General features: G+C 37.8%; 1 protein-coding gene across 1 annotated transcript; it reads right to left on the bottom strand.

Annotated features, from left to right (window-relative positions):
- Window positions 1–9993: 9993 nt before the first annotated feature.
- Window positions 9994–20392, bottom strand: LOC110204343 (uncharacterized). Its single transcript, XM_020980572.2, has 2 exons — window positions 19762–20392; window positions 9994–12016 (listed from the first exon to the last, which is right to left on the bottom strand). Exons 1-2 carry the CDS (start codon window positions 19796–19798, stop codon window positions 10092–10094), a joined length of 1962 nt encoding a protein of 653 aa, XP_020836231.1. The 5' UTR covers window positions 19799–20392; the 3' UTR covers window positions 9994–10091.
- Window positions 20393–20953: the final 561 nt, after the last annotated feature.

Below are 20953 nucleotides of genomic sequence, written 5' to 3' on the forward strand. Positions count from 1 at the left end.
TCTGTGCTGGCATCTGTCAGTTCCCCTGGCTGTGCCAAGGCACTTGGCAATCCTGGTATTGGCACTTGCCTGCTCCACCACCCTAGGGCTGAGGATCTCCCATTGGTTTGCTGAGGTGAGGCTTGCCACAAGCTTAATGGGATGCCTCCCATCCTGTACTGGTCTCCTTCAGTCACAGCAAAAGGGATCTTTCTGGTTAATCCCCCTAGCTTCACAAGCTAAAAGACTGCTGTATCCCATCTTTCTGCTGGCTCCACTACTCCAGGATTTTTTCTGGGGTGGTATTTTCTGGGTTTTTCAAGGTCAGTAAGGGAAGGTGAGAGTTACTTCCTGCTTACTCTGCCATCTTGGCTCCCAAAAGTCAACAAAGCAATTTTTAATCTGTATTTTATTGCATGTGAATTGAGTTTTTAAATGGATATGATAAAATTAGATAATTTGAAAACTGTTAAATATTTAGTGAAGTATATTTAGTTCTAAACAGAGAATAATATTATTTACTATAGCAAATTTTCATTTTAAAATCTTGGCTATTATGAAAGTATGTAAGGTGGTTTAAAGACGTAGCTTCAACATAGTAATGATGATATGAATGATTTTCTGTGCAAGGTAATTTGGAAGTGCATTTACCTAAACTGATATTTGGTTTGTTTCAAATTTTAAATATGTAATATTGCTTAGATGCAGGAGTGGGGAACCTGTGGCCTCAAGGCCACATGTAACCCTCTAGGTCCTCGAGTGCAGCCTTTTGACTGAGTCCAAGTTTTACAGAACAAATCCTTTGTGTGATTTGGGAAACAACTGTATCAGTTATGTTTTTAGGAAAGTAATTCCTCTTATAGTCTATATGTTAAGAATTGTACCTAAAAAGGAGGGAGGGAGAATAAATGAGTTAGGAAGCTGTTAAGCAATTCTGTCAGCCCTGCTAACCATGTGCTGTAATATTCTAAAGTACTGTAATTTAATACCAATTCCTAAGTTTTGTCTATATTTAAGAGGAAGTTTCACCTGAAGTTCTTAACAATGTGTGCAAGTTTTCCGTGTTGTGTAATCCCTCTGAGTAAATGGGAATCCTTGCCCAAAACAAGGGTATAATCTTCAAGTCTGCTTCATATACAAATATATATATATATATATATATATATATATATGTGTATATATATATATGTATGGATGTATGTATGTGTATATGTATATTGTATGTTAATCTGGAGGTTTATAAACTATCGTATTCACTATCTTTGTGACATTCCAGAATATCATTATTTTCTTAATTTCTAGGAATATATTTAAAGACAAAGGGAGTGGGGCAGCTAGATGGTGCAGTGAATAGAGCCCTGGCCCTGGATTCAGGAGGACCTGAGTTCAAATCTGGCCTGAGACACATAATACTTACTAGCTGTGTGACCCTGGGCAAGTCACTTAACCCCATTGCCTACCTTCCCCTCCCCAAAGAAAAAGACAAAGGGAGGAAAAGATAATAAATAAATTTTAAAGTTGTGGTGAACTTTGTTATTAGGATAAAACTAATTTAATTGGGTATGTTCTTCTTGGCTTATAAAAACTGAACTCCTCCCCATTACAAACACCTTTTTGACTAGAGGGAGGTAGTAAATAGGAATTTTGTGGCAACTAGGAATTTAGTTTGTTATAGCACTTCAGGGATTTATTTATGTTACTTAAAGACATTCTACCCCAACTCATTTTGATAAATTCCCATTTTAAAGATTTATTTTTGCTTTAAGGTTGCAAAGAGAGATATCAGTCATTTTAGAGGTTTCCAAGTAATTTACTTCATAAAAGTTTAATGATTGTATTTTTTTTAACATCAAGATAAGTTTTAAGCTGTTTTTAAGAAAGGGACTTTTACGAAGAAATGTTTTAAAAAATTGTGTGATTTTTACTAAATTTCACTTGGAAGCTAATATATTGCTAAATTACTGTAGTGTGCTGTAAATGGGAGAGATCTTGCTGTTTTGATCTGAAATTTGTAGTCATTCTATGGCCTAAGCAGCAGTTAAATTAGTGTTTGAACTTGTAATATGTATGGGATTCAATTCCCAAAATATCTCATTCTTTCAGAATAAGTATAATTAGAGAAGGATAAACAAACTTGTGAAACAAAGATGTAAATCTATTAAATTGTGAGGTTAAAGTCAAGAACCTCTTTTGTATTTGTTTTAAGAAATAGGATTTCAGCGCAGTCATGTTAGTAAAGAGTAGTAACTAACGAGCTATCTTGTGTTATCCTGATGGGAAATCTGATTTCACTTATGTTTGTGATTTATGTTGGAATTAGAACATGTGTAGAAATGTGTGCAAACTACTTTGGACTCACTTTAAAGATGTCCCCATTGTTTAAAAGGATTCTGAGAACAGTAGTGTTTTGGGGTTTTTTTGCATGTGATAAATCTGTGACTGTTACCAATGTGAGATTATAGTGAATATTTACTGTCTAAGACATGTGACCACCTGAAGCTCTGCTTATTGGAACTTGCTATTCAAGACTTTATGGGACTGTAATTTACGACTGTTTTGAGCTTTGATTGGAGATAACTTTCTGAATTGTCATAAAGCCAATAGTAGAAAACAGCATGTGCTACAGCCTGAAAACCAAAAAGTAGATATCTGAACCTGGGAAAACTTTTCAGGATGACCTGGCATGACCTACATAGGAGCCGCCTGACTCATTTCCCCATTGTGCTATTTCCTATCTGAAAAGAAAAATTCCCTACCTGGTCAATTCTGAGCCCTGCTTTAGATACTTGGTTGGTTGCCAGATAGGACTCATGCCTGGAATCAAATAGAGCTAAGGAAGTTTTCCCCTTCTGTTATGACATACGACATTGTTATAGCCATGTTCCTTTCTCCTTTCATAAGAAATTCTATAATCAAGAAGTTTTTTAAGTACTATACTAAATCTATTGAATAATGGATACTGGAACATCTCTGCATTACCATAATAGGATGCCAAGTTATGAATATCTCACAATTTTAACCTATATTTGTGGTCAAATAATAATATAGGGATGATATCCTCTGAAGGGGAAATGATTATTCAAAGTACTATGAGAAACCTGTAAGGTGATAGTTTTTTTCCTAATTAAATGGAATAGTAAATTTTGAGAAAAGCAACAAGATTAGATTTTTTCCCCAAAAAAATTATATATGGATATACCTTATTGGCTTCCAAAGCTTATCTATCATGGAAATTCAGACTGAGTATGTTTTGGTAATAAGTTCTTAAAGTTGGATTTTATACACAAATTGTATGGATAAAGGTGAAGAAAGTGAAATTATTTTTCCACTATTAAAGCATCTGTCTGATAATTTTAAAAGGCAGAAGAGCTCATTTTATAATTGGACCCTCAAGTTTTTAAAAGATTCTTATATCAGGTTCAGGATTTAGGTAAGGATAGAAACAGCAAACTGAAATCCTCTGAAGTTTCAAGATTGGAGAACCAAATTTAAGTGATTGTACTAAATTGTACTAACTCAGAATTAACTAGGAACTTCTAGATTTGGAACCAGAGAAGCAGAACCCTGTACTAGAGCTGTCCTGAGAATAAAACCTATTGTCCAAGAAAAGATATCTGGGGACCAGATAACTACATGAGACAACTGGGATTCAAAAGGTGCTACTTAAATGGACATTGAGAATGGGTTACTGGGGTACAAGGTGACTTGATTTTAGGTAACATTAGTATTAACGATTGTATTGCTTTGCATGGTTTACATCTGCTTTCTTGGTTACCTTGATGGCATGTAAATCTCCATTCTCAAAACTAGTTCATTGTGAGCCCTCTGAAGACCCTGATCAATAACAGACTTAATCTAATCATGCACTTTTAGGAATTGTGAGAAAAACTTTATTGCATTGTTTGAACCTAGCCCTGTGTGGCTGGAAAACTGGACCATCTCTATGTGCCTTTAACCAAGGACCTACATTATGGTGTTTTCTCTCAATTGTCAACCCATATGTCTTCTAAGGGCCCCTTATCAAGTCCTTCTGACCATGCCTAGAGCTGCCAAACTTGTGGGAATAGACTCCTAAACCTGTCACACCTAAAACCTTTCCACTGAGTGGACATCTAAGCCCACAGGAGACCTTGCTCTTCAGCTCTGTAGGAGCCTGAAGGAGACAACATCTGATGTCTTTCCCAAGAGTCCTGACTGGGTCTGTGAGAAAAAGGGCTCCCCCCCCCCACTTGAGCTCTGTGTATGCCTAAAGCTGTTTGCCGATATCTTTTGGGAACTCTAGCTTTTGTTTTTTGCTTGCTTTATGCCTCTCACCTTGGCACTCCTTTTTCAGACTGCTCCTGCCTGTTTGCAAACTAATCCCTGATGAAGAGTAAGGTTTTCCCCATACCTTCCTTGCTCTGCAGGTGGTGCCATTGGCTGCCCTTTGACCAAAAGCATGGAAATATGAAAGCTGCTCGAAGCAGCTCATACATTTTGGCTCACCCAAAGTAGGTGATGACCTCTTATTGAATTCCAAATCCTCCTTGCTGTGCTAGTATCCACAAGACTAGATGGAGTTGACCAGGAGCATTCTCAAGTTTATGACTGATATGTACCAGGTACCTTGAACCAGACACTGTCTAACTGAAATCAGTGGGCTCTATAACTTAAGGTGCTGATAGCAAATGGCCCTTAGGCAAATGGAGATTCTGTATGGTACCATTTATAACTTTAAATCCTAAACCGAAATGTCATATAAGATTACAGGCTCCTCTAAGGTGAGACTATGAGCAGCTAATTGGTGCCAAAGTGCATAGAACACTGGGCTTGGAATCAGAAAGACTCAACTTAATCAGCTCAAATCCAGCCACAGATACTAAGTGTATGAACCTGGCCACGTCACTTAACCCTGTTTGCCTCAGTTTCTTCATCTCCAAAATGAACTGGAGAAGGAAATAATCCATTCCAGCATCTTTGCCAAGAACTCTACTCCTACCAAAATGGGGTCACAAAGAGTCAGATATGACTGAAATGACTGAACAACAAATCAGCCAGGACTGTCATGATGGCCTCAAGGCAATCAGGTCTATTTTGATGACAATGGTTTCCATGCTTAGATACCATAAGCTAAAGCCTTCCTTCAGGAGAGATTGCATTAGTGGTGTCTGGACCACGATTGTCACAGGGAAAATCAAGTCAACTGAAGTACAAAGATCTGAGCACTAGCAGTTTATTTGTCAACATGAATTTACTGAAAAAGAGGGCCAATGGCTTCCCCATTGAGCTCAAAGTCCTGGGCCAGAGGCAGTTTTGTCCACCACTAGGTTTTTTGAACTTGACCTTTATGTTTTCAAGAGGTGCCAGGGGTACATTTTTTGCACGGAATTCTAAAGATGTTTAAAAAACAAACAGACCATACACTTTTCACAAAAGTAGTCCTTTGTCATTATCTTATTTTCTCATGTGTTTAGACATTTTCGTATGTTAATTTATGAATGATTTTGTTTTTCAGTAAAAAATACATATTCAAGAAAAAATAAAACAAAGAACAGAAGTTGATAGGTGGAGAAAACAATATAAATGGTTAAAGAACTGACAGCATCATGGAGGCAGGGACAATGTGATTGGCTGAAAGTCTGAAATGTGGGCTGGAAACAGCCCCTCTTTTCACCTTGAAAATATTGATACTTTCCACCTGGATCTTGCAGAAATAACTAATGATAGATAACAAATTTCCTCTAATTGTACAAAAACACCTAGAAACAATATTTCCAGGAATGCCATCATCCTGGCTGATAGACTGACAGATTTTAGGATCCCAAAGTTGTGGTTACATGACTGAGGAATCGATTTATAAACTAATTTCTATTCCAGTTTGATGGCACCTTTGGCAGCTACCTCCAGAAATAAGTATGGAGCAACAAGGGAGTTATTTCTATCTATCTATGATAAACTGGAGATAATCAAAAAGAGGCACTGACAAGTTGGAACACATCCAAAGAAGGGCTGTGAATATGATGGACTAGAGACCATGCCAAATGAGTCGAAAGAACTGAGGCAGCTTATCCAGAAGAAGAGAAAACTTGGCAGGCAACACAAAATACTCATCAAATACCTGAAAGGCTGTCACATCTAAGACCAATCACATTTGTTCTGCTTGAGCCCAGAGGGAAGACCCAGGACCGATGAGTGTAAGCTGCAGGAGGCAGAGTCAGCCTGATGGGATGAACAGTGTCCTAATAATGGGCTGCCTTCCTAGCAGGTCTTCAAGGAGAAAGGTTTAAAAAGGCCTCTGCAGGCATGAGTTTGGACTGGATGGCCTCTGAGGGCCCTTCCAACTCAAGATTCTCTGATAAATTCAGTGACAAGGGAACAAGACGCTGGCTTGGGTCCTCATTAGACTCCAGATGAATTTCATCAGAAACCTTTCTTCCTATCAGTGTTTGCCTTTTCTGACTTGCCTTGGTGGGAGGATATGGAGACTTTCTATAGTGCCTCTTGAATTGCTTCCCTATGTCCAACCTGTTGGTCTCTGAACTGGAAACCATTACTCTGATGAGGGTGCTATCATCAGGAACTGAGCCTTTCACTCATTCATAGACAGCATGTGACAAGTAGCCCAAATGCCTCTGACATGGAACTCAGTTCCTTCAGATTTCCCTTCCAACTGAGGGAAGCTTTGTAGATAGAAATTGCCAGGCCTCTTACCTGTTTAGCAGTGGCTGCTTTGTTCACACAATGGTTCTGTTCTTAAGTCCATCACAAAAATCAGGAGGCAGAAACTATCTCAACTTAATGAGAATTTTCTTAACTGTCACATGTAGTGGCCTGGATGTAAGATGAATAAGTGCATATAGGTGGCCTGTGGGAGACCACAAAATTACCCTAAATTGCCCCAATTTTTATATCCTTGATCAAACAAATCCGATTTCTTCCCTTCACCAAAGATTGTTTCCCAGTCAACACAGTATTGACACAAAGGCTTTTCCTCATTCTGAAGACATTCTATTTCTGAGAACAACCAGATGGATTCTCAGACAGTTCTGCGGTTTATGGGCCTATTGCCTCCTTTTTTTGGTTTTGCAACCAGGAGGGTGGGCATGGATTATTTTCCTTATCTTACCTTCCTATTATAGTCAGACCCCAAATTTAACCTTCACTAGTTACCTTCATGTTCTAGAGAAAGGCATGTTCCACTGAGCACATTCATAAAGTTTCTTTTCATTACAAATCCCCTGATGAGAGGATAAGAGATGATCTCTGGCTAAAAGCCTTCCCATATGAAGTCCATAGATGGCTTGTACCTAGAGTGAATTTTCTGCTAAGAAGCTCTGTACTCCATTTCAATGCCTTTACTCATTCAGGTCAGTTATAAGATTCCTTTATTTCCTATGGATTCTCTGATGGTAAACAAGGACTGTCTTTAGCCTGAAGGCATTACCACATTGATTATTTTCTTAAGGTTTCTTGCCAATGTATGTACTCTGATATCAGGTAAGATGATCCCTTGGTGTAAAAGCCTTACCTCATTGGTTACATTCAAAAGGTTTCTTTCCAGTGTGGATTTTCCTGTGTTCAGCAAATTTGGACCTAGATCTGAGAGACTTTAAACACTGATTACAGTCATAAAGGTTTGCTCTAGTATGGACTTTCTGATGTTGAGTAAGATGTTTCATCCATGCAAAAGCCTCTCCATATTGAGTAGACTTATAAGGTTTCTCTCTAGCATGGCTTCTCTGATGTTGAAGAAGACTGTTCTTCCATGTATAAGCCTTTCTGTATTGATTACATTCATATGATTTCTCTCCACTGTGTATTCTCTGTTGTCCAATGAGATAGCTCTTCTCTGTAAAAAGCCTTTCTACATTGTTTACAGTCACAATGTTTCTCTTCACTGTGGCTTCTCTCATGCGCAGCAGATTTTTCTCCAACTGAAGCCACAGGGGCCACCATTCATGAATCTTTGCTTGTAATTTTTTTCCAAAGAAACTCTTAGCTCTGTTTCCTTCATTTGTAGTCTGATCTCCCCTCTCCTTCTTAAAAAAAAAATCACAATAAAACAAATACAGACCATACACACACATTATATTCCCTTCCCTCCATCAGCAGAATATAAACTCAGCAATTTTCTATTTCTCCAGGAAAAGAGAAAAATCTTAAATAGGAAGAACTAATGATTTGCAAATGCCATTAGCCAAGGATGACTTAATTTACAAAGAGCTTCATGCACCATTACATTGGATCTTCACAACACACCTGTGACACGGATAGGGCCATCATCTCATCACATCCACAACTCTAGCCATGAGATAAGAATGGCTGAGTGACTTAAGCCAAATTCCAACAGCTGATACTAGAACTCAAACCTTGAGAATGGGCATGCGGTATCCACAGTACTCAATAAATTATCTTCACTTTCAATCTTTCCCTTTCCCTATCTGTAGTTTAAACCCATTCTTCATAGATACAATGCCTTTGGTGGACATAAGCTAAATAAGCATAATGTAATTTTCCTGAAGGTCATTTTCAAACTTATTTTTTTTTTCTGTTCCATTATCTGAGGTCACATTCAGAATACCAACATTGGTTTTTTTTGTATTTACCTCAGGGCATGTGATATTCTTTTGACCATTAATTTTTTAAGAAAGCCATTACTTATTTCTTTTAAAAATATATATCTTTAAGTGTCTCTGGTCACTAAAATAAAATTAAAATCATTCTAAAAAAGAGTTTTAAAAAAATGCATGGATTGCCCATGTCTGAAAATGTGTCTGATACAGGAATTTGAGTTGACACTTTTGTACAGAAGTGGCCAATGTACTTCACTATTGATCCTCAAGGTTCACAAACCCCTTCAAGGATTGTGTCAATGGTCCATGGGATTTGAGCTAAAAATGTCAGGGCCACCTCAAGTGGTAAACAGTTGTCCAATTTAGTTTACAAAGATATTTATTTTCTGGAGCATCAAGTATGTACATGTTTCAACTTTGACAGTAGTCTTTCTGCAGTGATTCCAAACTGTAATGATCAGGAATACACTTCTTTGGGAGACTGTTGAGTGAGCACCTCAAACTCTGATTGCTTCTAACTATGTGCAACATATTCTTTCAGTTTCTCAACTTGACATCAAATTGTTTCCAAACTTGCAGGAAGGTTGGACATTCATGTGCACATGGTCACAGGAATGCAAAGACCTTCAGTGCCTATCGCTGCACCTGAGTACTTCTCATTCATGTGTTACCTTGTAATCACATCTCATCAAGTCTGAAATCACCTGTTCAAGATCTTACTTAGGTTTGCATTCTTACAGCAGTGGTGGCAGGCTATTTGAAAACCGTTATCACCAGCCATGCACAGTAGAGGTCATCACAAAATCATCATGGACCACCACAATCTTTCTACAAAAACAGACCACTCAAATGCTAAGGTTGTTTTCTAATTTGAGATTCTCCCTTGATTATATTACTCTTCTTCTTTCTTGCTGCTTCTTAAAGGAATTGGTTGGTAAGGTGAGTTAGACTATTCATTAGTAATTCAGTAGAGTTTCAGTGAAAGTATAGCCAATTTACCAGTGGTAGAGAAAACCAAGTTATGTCTGAAAAAATTCTATCCTTTCAAAGATTGTTTTGTATATAAATAATAAAAAAAAATCAATATTTACAACTGAAGCTGAAATACAATTGTCATCTAATGCAGTACTTCTGAGTCAATAGAAAAAAAATCTTTGTAATAGTAATTAACAATTCATTTTGACTAGTTAGGGAGTTAAAAAAAAAGAGAATTTCCATCTCTCAGCAGGAGCTTGTCGAATTCTCCTTCCATTTTCCACCTCATCCATGAGTGAACATTTTCACCCTATTCTCTTTAAAAATCAGAATACAACTGGTGGTGCAGTAGATAGAATGCTGGGCCTCAAATCACAAAGACCTGAGTTCCAAGCCAACATCATAAATTTGTTAGTCCTATGACCCTCTCCAATGTGTATTCTCTAATGTAGAGTAAGTGTGGTCCATCCATGTAAAAGCTTTTCCACATTGGTTACTTTTGTAAGGTTTCTCTGCAGTATGGATTCTCTGATGAAGAGTAAGACTAGAACACCATTTATAAGCCTTTCCACATTGATCAATTTCCTAAGGTTTCTCTCCAGTGTGGATTCTCTGATGCTGAGTAAGAGCTCTACTTGTCCTAAAAGCCTTTCCACATTGATTACAGTCATAAGGTTTCTCTCCAGTGTGCATTCTCTGGTGTAGAATAAGACTGGTATACCATTTAAAAGCCTTTCCACATTGATTGCATTCATAAGGTGTCTCTCCAGTGTGGATTCTCTGATGTACAGTAAGTGTGGTACACCACTTAAAAGCCTTTCCACATTGATTGCATTCATAAGGTTTCTCTCCAGTGTGGATTCTCTGATGTTGAACAAGACCATCCTTCCACGTAAAAGCCTTTCCACATTGATTACATTCATAAGGTTTCTCTCCAGTGTGGATTCTTTGATGTTCACCAATACTCTTCCTACATCTGAAAGTCTTTCCACATTGATTGCATTTATAAGGTTTCTCTCCAGTGTGGATTCTCTGGTGTTGAACAAGACTGTCCTTCCATGTATAAGTCTTTCCACATTGATTACATTTATAAGGTTTCTCTCCATTGTGCATTCTCTGATGTTGAATAAGACTGTCCTTCCGTCTATAAGTCTTTCCACATTGATTACATTCATACAGGTTCTCTCCAGTGTGGATTCTCTGATGTAGAGTAAGACTGTTCCACCATTTATAAGCCTTTCCACATTGATTGCATTTATAAGGTTTCTCTCCAGTGTGGATTCTCTGATGTAAATGAATGCTCTTCCTACATCTGAAAGTCTTTCCACATTGATTACATTTATAAGGCTTCTCTCCAGTGTGGATTTTTTGATGTTGAACAAGACTGGCCTTATGTGTATAAGTCTTTCCACATTGATTACATTCATAAAGTTTCTCTCCAGTGTGGATGCTCTGATGTAGAGTAAGACTGTTCCACCATTTAAAAGCCTTTCCACATTGATTACATTTGTAAGGTTTCTCTCCAGAGTGGGTTCTCTGATGTACAACAAGCTGAGCCTTCTTTTTAAAAGTCTTTCCACACTGATTACAGTCATAAGGTTTCTCTCCAGTATGGATACTCTGATGTAGAGTAAGAGCTCTACTTTCCCTAAAAGCCTTTCCACATTGATTACAGTTATAAGGTTTCTCTCCAGTGTGCATTCTCTGATGTAGAGTAAGGCTGGTATACCATTTAAAAGCCTTTCCACATTGATTACACTCATAAGGTGTTTCTCCAGTGTGCATTCTTTGATGTACAGTAAGATTGGTAGACCACTTAAAAGCCTTTCCACATTGATTACATTCATAAGGTTTCTCTCCAGTGTGGATTCTCTGATGTTGAACCAGACTGTCCTTCCATGTAAAAGTCTTTCCACATTGCTTACATTCATAAGGTTTCTCTCCAGTGTGGGTTCTCTGATGTACAATAAGACCTCTGCTTTCCCTAAAAGCCTTTCCACATTGTTTACATTCATAAGGTTTCTGTCCATTGTGGGTTCTCTGATGCTGAACAAGAGTGCCCTTGCATGTAAAAGTCTTTCCACATTGATTACATTCATACTGTTTATCTCCAGTGTGGATTCTCTGATGCAAAATAAAACCAGACTTCCTTGTAAAAGCCTTTCCACATTGATTACATTTATAAGGTTTCTCTCCAGTGTGGATTCTCTGATGTCGAGTAAGAACACTCCTGTCTCTAAAAACCTTTCCACATTGATTACAGTCATAACGTTTCTCTCCTCTATGGATTCTCTGATGTTGAACAAGACCACCCTTCCATGTAAAAGTCTTTCCACATTGGTTACATTCATAAGATTTCTCTCTCGTGTGGATTCTCTCAAGTGTAGCACAGATTTCTCTGCAATTGATGTGAACAGGACCATCATTCATGAATCTTTGCTTTTGAGTTTCTTCCACAGAAACTCTTAGCTCTACAGTAGTTTCCTTCTTTTCAAGACTGCTCTCTCCTTCTGAAAAAAAGAACCCAACAATAAAACAAATACAGAAACTATCCACATGCATAAATCTATTTATATTACCTTCATTTCATTTGCAGAACATAAACTCATTTACTTTTTTATTTCCTCATTCAAAGAGAACAATCTAAAAAGGGCTGAACTAATAATTTAAAATGCCCTTAGCTCATATCCCAAAGATGATTTAATTTACAAAGAGCTTCACCCATAGTCACAATGGATCTTCACAACAAACCTGTGACCCAGGCAAGGCCATTATTCTCATCACTTTCACCACTCAGACTATGAGCTCAGAATGTCTGAGGGACTTCACCAAAATCCCAACAGGTAAGACTAGAATTCAAATATCATCAATGACCACGCTCTTTGCACAGTATTTGATTAATTATCTCCACTTTAATCTTTCCCTTTCCCTTTCATTGCCTGCACTTTCAATCCTTTCTTCATAGACACAATGTCATTTGGTGCACATATACTAAATATTCAAATTATTTCATGATCTATCCTACCTGTAAGCCAAATATAATTTCCCTGGTGATCAATTTCAATCTTATTTTTTCTCTCGCATTATCTGATGTCACATGTAGAATGCCAACTTTTTTTTTTATTTGCCTGAGGCATAAGAGATTTTGCTCTGACCCATTAATTTCTTTTTGGTGAGGAAATTGGGGTAAAGTGACTTGCCTAGGGTCACACAGCTAATGTGAACTGTCTGAGGCTGGACTTGAACCTATGACCCATTGATTTTTTTAGATAGCCATTACTTATTTCTTTTAAAAAAATCATTAAATTTATCTGCTCAATAAAATAAAATTAAAATCCTTCTAAAATACCCAATTAAAAGAATGCATGGCATTGCCCATATCTGAAAATATGGGTCTGATATAGGAATTTTAGTTCATCATCTTTTTCTACAAAAATGGACAGAGTGCTTCAATACTGGACCTCTTGCACTTCTTCCCCCTTCAAGGTTCACAAACCCCTTCAAGGACTGTGTCAACGATTCAAGAGATTTGAGCTAAAAATTCGTCAGTGGCACCTTAAGTGGTAAATAATTGTCCAGTTTGGTTACAAAGATATTTATCTTCTGAAACATCAAGTATGTGAATGTTTCAACCTTAACAGCAGTCTTTCTGCACTGATTCCAAAATACAATGATCTGGACTACACTGCTTTTGGGAATTGTGCAGCAAGTAACTCAAACTCCGACTGCTTCTGACTATATGCAACATATTCTTACAGTTTCTCAACCTGACATCAAATTGTTTCCAAACTTCCAGAAAGGTTGGACATTCATGTGTCACAGGAATACAGAGAATATCATGGCTATCACTGCACCAGAGTAGTTCTCTCATTCTTGGTCTACCTTGTAATTGCCAGATCCAGACCTTACTTGGGTTTGCATTCTTACAACAGTGATGGCAGGCTATTTGAAAATCATGATCACTAGGCATGCAAGGTAAAGGTCATCATGAAACCATTATGGACCACCATAACCTTTCTATAAAAACAGACCATGGAAACAGTAAGGTTGTTTTCTAATTTGAAATTCTCCTTTGTTTATGTTACTTTTTCCATCCAAACTTTTCAAAGGACTTGGTTGACAATGTGGGTTAGTTATTCAGTAGAGTTTCACTGAATGTATAGCTAGTTTATCAGTAGTAGAAAAAACAAAGTTATGTCTAAACAAATTCTATCCTTTCAAAGATTGTTTTGTATATAATTATTAGTAATAAAACCCCCCCTAAATCAATATTTGCAATTGACCTTCAAGTACATCTGTTATTTAATGCTATGTTGAGCCAATAGAAAAAGAAATCTTTGTAATAGTAATTAGTAGTTCGCTTTGACTTAATGTTAGAGAGTTTAAAAAAAATTAATTTCCATCCTTTACCAGAAGCTTGTCAAATTCTCCTTCCATTTTTCACCTCATCCATGAGTGAGCATTTTCACCCTATTCTCTTTAAAAATCAGAATACAAGTGGTGGTGCAGTGGATAGAATGCTGGGCCTCAAATCAGGAAGACTTGTGTTCTGACCCCACTTCACAAACTTGCTAGCTCTATGACATTAGGTTAATCACACGAATTCTGTCTCAATTTTTTTTTAATCTGCGAAATGAGGATAAGAAGAGCACCTAACTGTTAGGGTTCTCATGAGAATAAAATGAGACAATATTTATGCAGTGCATGACACATGCATAGTAGGTACTGTCTAAACTCTAGCTATTACTTTTATTTGATTTTGACTATTTCCTCCCATTTTCTGCTCTCCTTTAAAAAATATTTAATATTTTATTTTTCCCCAGTTACATTTAAAAAACATTTTTAACATCATTTTCAAAACTTTGAGTTCCAAATTCTCTCCTTTCTTCCCTTTCCATGCACCATCATTGAGAAGGCAAGGAATTCGATATAGATTATACATGTGTAGTCATGCAAAACATTTCCATAATAGTCATGTTGTAAAATGAAACATAGAACAAGAAAAAAAAACTCATGAAAAATAAAGTTTAAAAAAGTATGCTTCACTCTGTACTCACACACCATCAGTTCTTTCTCTGGGGATAGATAGCATTTTTCACCATAAATAAGTCTTTTTCAGAGTTGTTGTGGATCATTGTATTTCTGAGAATAGCTAAGTCATTCATCTTACAATATTGCTGTTACTTTGTACACAGTACATTTCGTTTTGCATCAGCCCATGCAAGTCTTTCCAGGTTTTTCAGAGAGCATCCAGCTCATTATGACAATAGTATTCCAGCATAATCACATATTACAACTCGTTCAGCCATTCCTCAATTGATGGGCATTACCTCAATTTCTACTTCTTTGCCCTCAGAAAAGAGCTGCTATAAATGTTTTTGTACATATGGGTCTTCCTTTTATTATTTTTTTAATCTTGTTTGGAATACAGAGCTAGTAGTGGTATTGATAGGTCAATGGGTATGTATGCTTTTATAGGCCTTTGGACATAGTTCCAAATGGCTGTACAGAATGGTTGAATCAGTTCAGAACTACACCAACAGTACATTAATGTCTCATTTTCCCCATGTCCCTTCCAACAATTATCATTTCCCTTTCCTATCCTATTAGCCAATCTAATAGTCATGAGGTAGTATCTCAAAATTGTTTAAATTTACATTTCTTGAATCAATAATGACTTAGATTATTTTTTATATGACGATAGAAAGCTTTGATTACTTCATCTGAAAACTGATCATATCTTCTGATCATTTATCAATTGGGGAATGACTCTAATTTTTATAAATTTGCCTCAGTTCTGTATGATGCCTTTATCAGAGAAACTTTCTTCAAAATTTTTCCACTTACTGTTGCTAACTGTCTTTCCCTCCATCCTATTTCCTTCCACCTGTTTATTCTTTTCTCTCTCTCCTTTCACCCTGTTACTCCACAAAAGTGTTTGCTTCTGACTACTTTGTCCCCCAATCTGCCCTGTCTTCTATAACCCCTACCCCTTCTCATATCCCCTTCTCCTCCAACTTTCCTGTGGGGTAAGAGATTTCTAAGCCCAATTGCAGCTGTATGTTATTCCTACTTTGAACCAATTCTGATGAGAATAAGGTTCACTCACTTCCCCTCACTTACCTCTTCTTCCTCTCACTGTAAAAGCTCTTTCTAGCCTTTTATGTGACATAATTTGCCCTACTCTCCCCTCTCCTTTTCTCCCAGTACATTCTCCCTGACCTCTTAATTTTACTTTTTAGATATCATCCCTTCATATTCAACTCACACCTGTGCCCTCTGTCTATATAGACTTCTTCTCATTACCCTGACAATGTGAAAGGTCTTATAAGTTACAGATATCATTTTCCCATGTAGGAATAGAAATAGTTTAAACCTATGAAGTCTCTTATCATTTCTCTTTACTTATTACCTTTTTATGCTTCTCTTGAGTCTTGCATTTGAAAGTCAGATTTTCTATTCAGCTCTGGTCTTTTCATCAGAAATGCTTGAAACGCTTCTCTTATCTCATTATATATCCATTTTGTTTTTCTTGGTAGGTGATTCTAGGTTGTACTTCTAGCTCCTTTGTCCTTTGGAATATCACATTCCAAACTGTCTGATCCTTTAAGGCAAAAGCTACTGAATCTTGTGTGATCCTGACTTTGGCTCCATAATACTTCGATTCTTTCTGATAACCCAATAATTTTTAAATTATATCACTTGTGAAGAAATTAAAGCCATCTATAGGCATATGAAAAAATGCTCTAAATCATTATTGATTACAGCAATGCAAACCAAAACAACTCTGAGGTACCACATCACACCTATCAGATTGGCCAACATGACAAAACAGGAAAATGATAAATGTTGGAGAAGATGCGGGAAAATTGGAACACTCGTGCATTGTTGGTGGAGTTGTGAAATGATCCAACCATTTTGGAGAGCAATTTGGAATTATGACCAAAGGGCTATAAAAATGTGCCTACCCTTTGACCCAGCAATAGCACTTCTAGGGCTATACCCCAAAGAGATCACAGAAGTGGGAAAGAAACCCACATGTACAAAAATATTCATAGCAGCTCTTTTTGTGGTGGCAAAGAATTGGAAATTGAGAGGATGCGCGTCAATTGGGGAATGGCTGAGCAAGTTGTGGTAAATGAATGTAATGGAACACACATTACAGCACACATGTGCTATAAGAAATGATGAAGGGGGCGGCTAGGTGGCACAGTGAATAGAGCACCAGCCTTGAAGTCAGGAGGACCTGAGTTCACATCTGGCCTCAGACCAAACACTTGACAGTTACTAGCTGTGTGACCCTGGGCAAGTCACTTAACCCCAATTGCCTAAAAACAAAAACAAAACAAAACAAAACAAAAAAAAGAAATGATGAACAGGCTGACTTCAGAAAAACCTGGAAAGACTTGAATGGTCTGATGCTGAGTGAAATGAGCAGAACCAAGAGAACATTGTACACAATAACAACCACATTGAGTGACGAATATTGATAAACTTAACCCTTCCCAGCAATACAAGGATCTAAGACATCTGCAGAGGCCTCGTGATGGAAAATGCTATCCACATCCAAAGAAAGAACAATGAAAGTTCAATGGCTAATTTTTTTCTCTTCTGTTGAATTTTATTTCCTCTTTCTGATGGTTACTCCTTTTCGTTTTAATTACTTACAACACCATTAATGTGAAAATATGTTTCATAAGAATGTCAATGTATAGCCTATATCAGATGGTGTGCCATCTTGGGGAGGGTGTTGGGGAGGAAGGGGGAGAAACATTTTAAACTCAAAAACATATGGAAGTGAGTATTGATAAATCAAAATAAATTAATAACATTTTAAAAAAAGAGAAAAAAATAAATTATATCACTTGGATCTATTTTCCAAGTCAGTTGTTTTTCCAATGAGATATTTCATAGTTCTCTATTTTTTCTTGCTTTTGGTTTTCTTTTGTTGTTTCTTGATTTCTCATGAGGTCATTAGTTTCCATTTACTCCATTCTAATTTTTAAGGAATTGTTTTCTTCAATGAGCTTTTGGACCTCCTTTTCCACTTGGCCAATTCTGCTTTTTAAGGCATTCTTTTCCTCACTGGCTTCCACCTTTTGGCCTAGTCTGTTTTTTAAGGTGTTATTTTCTTTAGTATTTTATTGTGTCTCCTCCACCAAGCTGTTGACTCCTTTTTCATGATTTTTTTTGTATCACTCTTAATTTTCTTCCCAATTTTTCCTCTATCTCTCTTACTTGATTTTCAAAACCCTTTTTGAGCTCTTCCATGGCCTGAGACTAATTCATATTTTTCTTGGAACTTTGACTTTGTCATTCTCTTCTGCATGTGTGTTTTGATTTTCCTTGTCATCATAGAGTTTTTTTCATTGTTTGCTCATTTTCCTACCTATTACTTGACTTTTAAGTGTTTGTTAAAGTAGACCTGTGCTTCCAGGGTGGAAGGGTCACACTAATGACCCTTTCCCTATTAGCACAAATAAAATCATTTCCCTCTAACCCTTAAAACACTCTCACATGATCCATGCATCCCCAGGAAATGGTGTCCAATATCTTTTCCCCCATTTTATGGGTAAACAGCTAGAGATGGCCATTTTCAATTGGTATCTCCAACTCCTTTCCCTCGCTTTCTTTGTAACTCTCCATTTTCTTTTTCCCCCTTTCTTCCCCCCCCACCAATCCCCACAAAAGATATAGCCACCATTAGACACAAATTAGTATATCTATGTAAAATCATTCTACACATATTCCTATTTATCAGTTCTTTCTCAGTATGCAGATAGCATTTTTCTTCATTTGTCCTTCATAGTTAATTTGGGTATTTATAATAGTCCAAAGGAAAAAAAAAGAAAAAAGAAACTCTCTGCATGCTAGCTCCCAATTTCATTGCTCAACTGAAACCTATATCTCAGAAATTATCAATAATCTCAAAACTGCTAAAATTAAATGGCTGTCTCTTAATCCTAATCCTTTATGACTCCTCTGTAGGCTTTGACACTGTCAATGTCCCCTTTTCTTGACACTCCACTGTCTAGATTTTAGTGACATTACGCTCTCCTGGTTGTACTTCTGCTAAATCCAAAAGAAAATGGATTCTTTTTCCTCCAACCCTCTGATCTTCTTATATTCCTAATGTTATCCAAAGCATCCTCTGAATAGTCCAGGCTCAGAAACGAAATGATCTGCACTCCTCATCAACACATTCACACTCCTGACCTCCATGTTCAATCTGTTGCAAAGTCCTGTTATTTCTACCTTTCTGACATCTTTCACATATACCCCTTAGTCTCTCAATATTGTTACTTTCTTGGTTCAGACCCCAGTCACCACACAACCTGAGGTAGTTTGAGAGTCTGCTTTTTGGTCTAGCTGATTCAATTCTCCCCCCAGCCCAGTCCTTCCTCCACCCAGTTATCAAATTCTCCTCTGACCACATTACTATGTACTCCCCTCCAGTGGCATTCCAGAAAAAGTATTAACTATAAAACCCTCTCTAGGACTGTTAAAAGACTTCATCACCTACCCCTCACCTCCTCTTCCAGTCTTCTTTGACCCTATTCCCCACCCCCTCTTGATATATGTTATAATCCATGGTTTGGGCTTCCCTTCTGTTCCAGTAATAAGACCTTACACCTGTGGGTTTTCCTTGCCATCTCTGTTGCTGAGAATGCTCTCCATGGCTTCCTTGAATTCTCAGCTACAGCCCACCTCTCACAATAAGGCTTTCCCAGTCCTCCTTAAATTTAGGGCCTTCCCTTTCTTGACTAGTTCCAACTTATCCTGTCCACGGTGGGTTTCTGCATAATATTCTCTACCCCACCAGACTGTGAGCTCCATGGGAGCAGGGAAGTCCCTTGCATCTATTTATGTGCTGGGTCCTTTAGACATGGTCTGGAACAGAGTAGGCACTAAGATGTTTGTTGACTTGAAGAAAGTCTAGGAAAAAATTCCTATAGGATACCCTAACCCCTTTTTGCACTTTCAGGAGAATTCCATGCCCCAAATTCCAAACAATGACATCTTTTCAGATCATAAAATGATCCCTGGAAGGAGGCTGAAAGGCCATGGCATTCAACCCCCTCATTTTACATATGGAGAAACTGAGGGTCAGTGGTTCTGTGACTGATCCAAGAAGCCACTACTGAGAAATATCTGAAAAAGAATTCCAAGTCAAGTCTTCCTGCCCACAAATGAATCAGTCATTTCACTCTAACACATAGGAGCCACTTGTAATCACAACTTTCATCTCACTCACCTGGATGGCACCTCCTCAGGCCTTCTTGCTCCAGCATCCATGGTGCTTCCCTTTGTTCAAAATAGGAGACCACATCTTCCCTGGGAACTGGAAGCCCTGGGCATGGGGAGTCAGTTAGGAATGAGCATTTAAAGAAACTTGTAGTTTACTTCTCTTTAGGGAAAGGCATTCAAACCCTGAGCTACTCCATTTTGAGATTCACTCCATTATGTCCACACACGGGTCTGTACTCACTCTTTAGTGCTTGCAATGCAAGTAACCTAAAATAGGATGTGCCACATTATCCTGTTGTACAACCTATTCTGAGAAAGAGCCAAACCTCTGCCCGCCATCCTGTCCAGTTCCATTCAGGTAAAAATTCCTAATTCAAAAATGGACTAATATGGGCTAAAATTAAAAATAAATTAAAAAAAGGGTTATTGTGCAAGACCAACCTCAAGCCCCAGAAAAGGGGACGTTGATGACTCAGCTTTTGCACTGTCCTCCTCCCCTGCTCCTCATTCCCTGGCACCTGTAGAAACCTTGTGTACTGTTTATCTTGGGTGTCTTTGACTCCTCAGGTAAGATTCTCTTGCTGGCAAATTCAAGAAATCCTAGTTGGTCCAAATTCTATTTCTTAGCCAGTCTGTTATTCCTGGGAATGCCAGGGGCATGCAAGCAAAGGTCCCAAGGGTGGTTCCCAGGACTCCTAAACTACAGTCTCATAGCATTTATTTTCTGAGCTTTGGGGAGAGGTGGAGAGAAGATCATGGAACCACATTGGAATCTGAAAATTTGGTCTTGGTTCAACTTCATAGACAAATGAACTCACTGCACACTTTCCATTCTGTAGAAATTAGAGGCAGCTGATGGTGCAGTGGAGAGAGCCCTGGGTCTAGAGTGAGGCATGCCAGAGTCTAAATTCACTAGCTGCATGTCCCTGGAAAAGTCCCTTAACCTCCATTTACCTCAGTTTCTTCAACTGTCAAAAATGGATAATGCTATCACCTAATTTGAAAGGTTGTCATGAGGATAAAGTGACATAATATTGTAAAGAAAGCCCTTGGCCCAGCACCTGCCAAATAGTAGGTGAATATAAATGCTTGTTCTCTTCCCTTCCTTTCCATCATCTCTGCTGGAATTGGAGGGCAATAGGAAGGGAGATTAAGGACAGACTTCCTATATGAAGGACAAGTAGAAGCCATGAGCTACA

This window comes from Phascolarctos cinereus, unplaced genomic scaffold (genome assembly GCF_003287225.1).
Source record: "Phascolarctos cinereus isolate Bilbo 61053 unplaced genomic scaffold, phaCin_HiC Scaffold_278;HRSCAF=876, whole genome shotgun sequence".
In the NCBI taxonomy this organism is placed as follows: Eukaryota; Metazoa; Chordata; class Mammalia; order Diprotodontia; family Phascolarctidae; genus Phascolarctos; species Phascolarctos cinereus.

Coding starts and splice junctions, on each gene's coding strand:
- LOC110204343 (XM_020980572.2), bottom strand. CDS start 19,798: ATGCTGGAGCAAGAAGGCCTGAGGAGGTGCCATCCAG. Junction 12,017..19,761: donor CCTGAGGAGGTGCCATCCAG/GTGAGTGAGATG, acceptor TCTTTTTTTCAG/AAGGAGAGAGCAGTCTTGAA.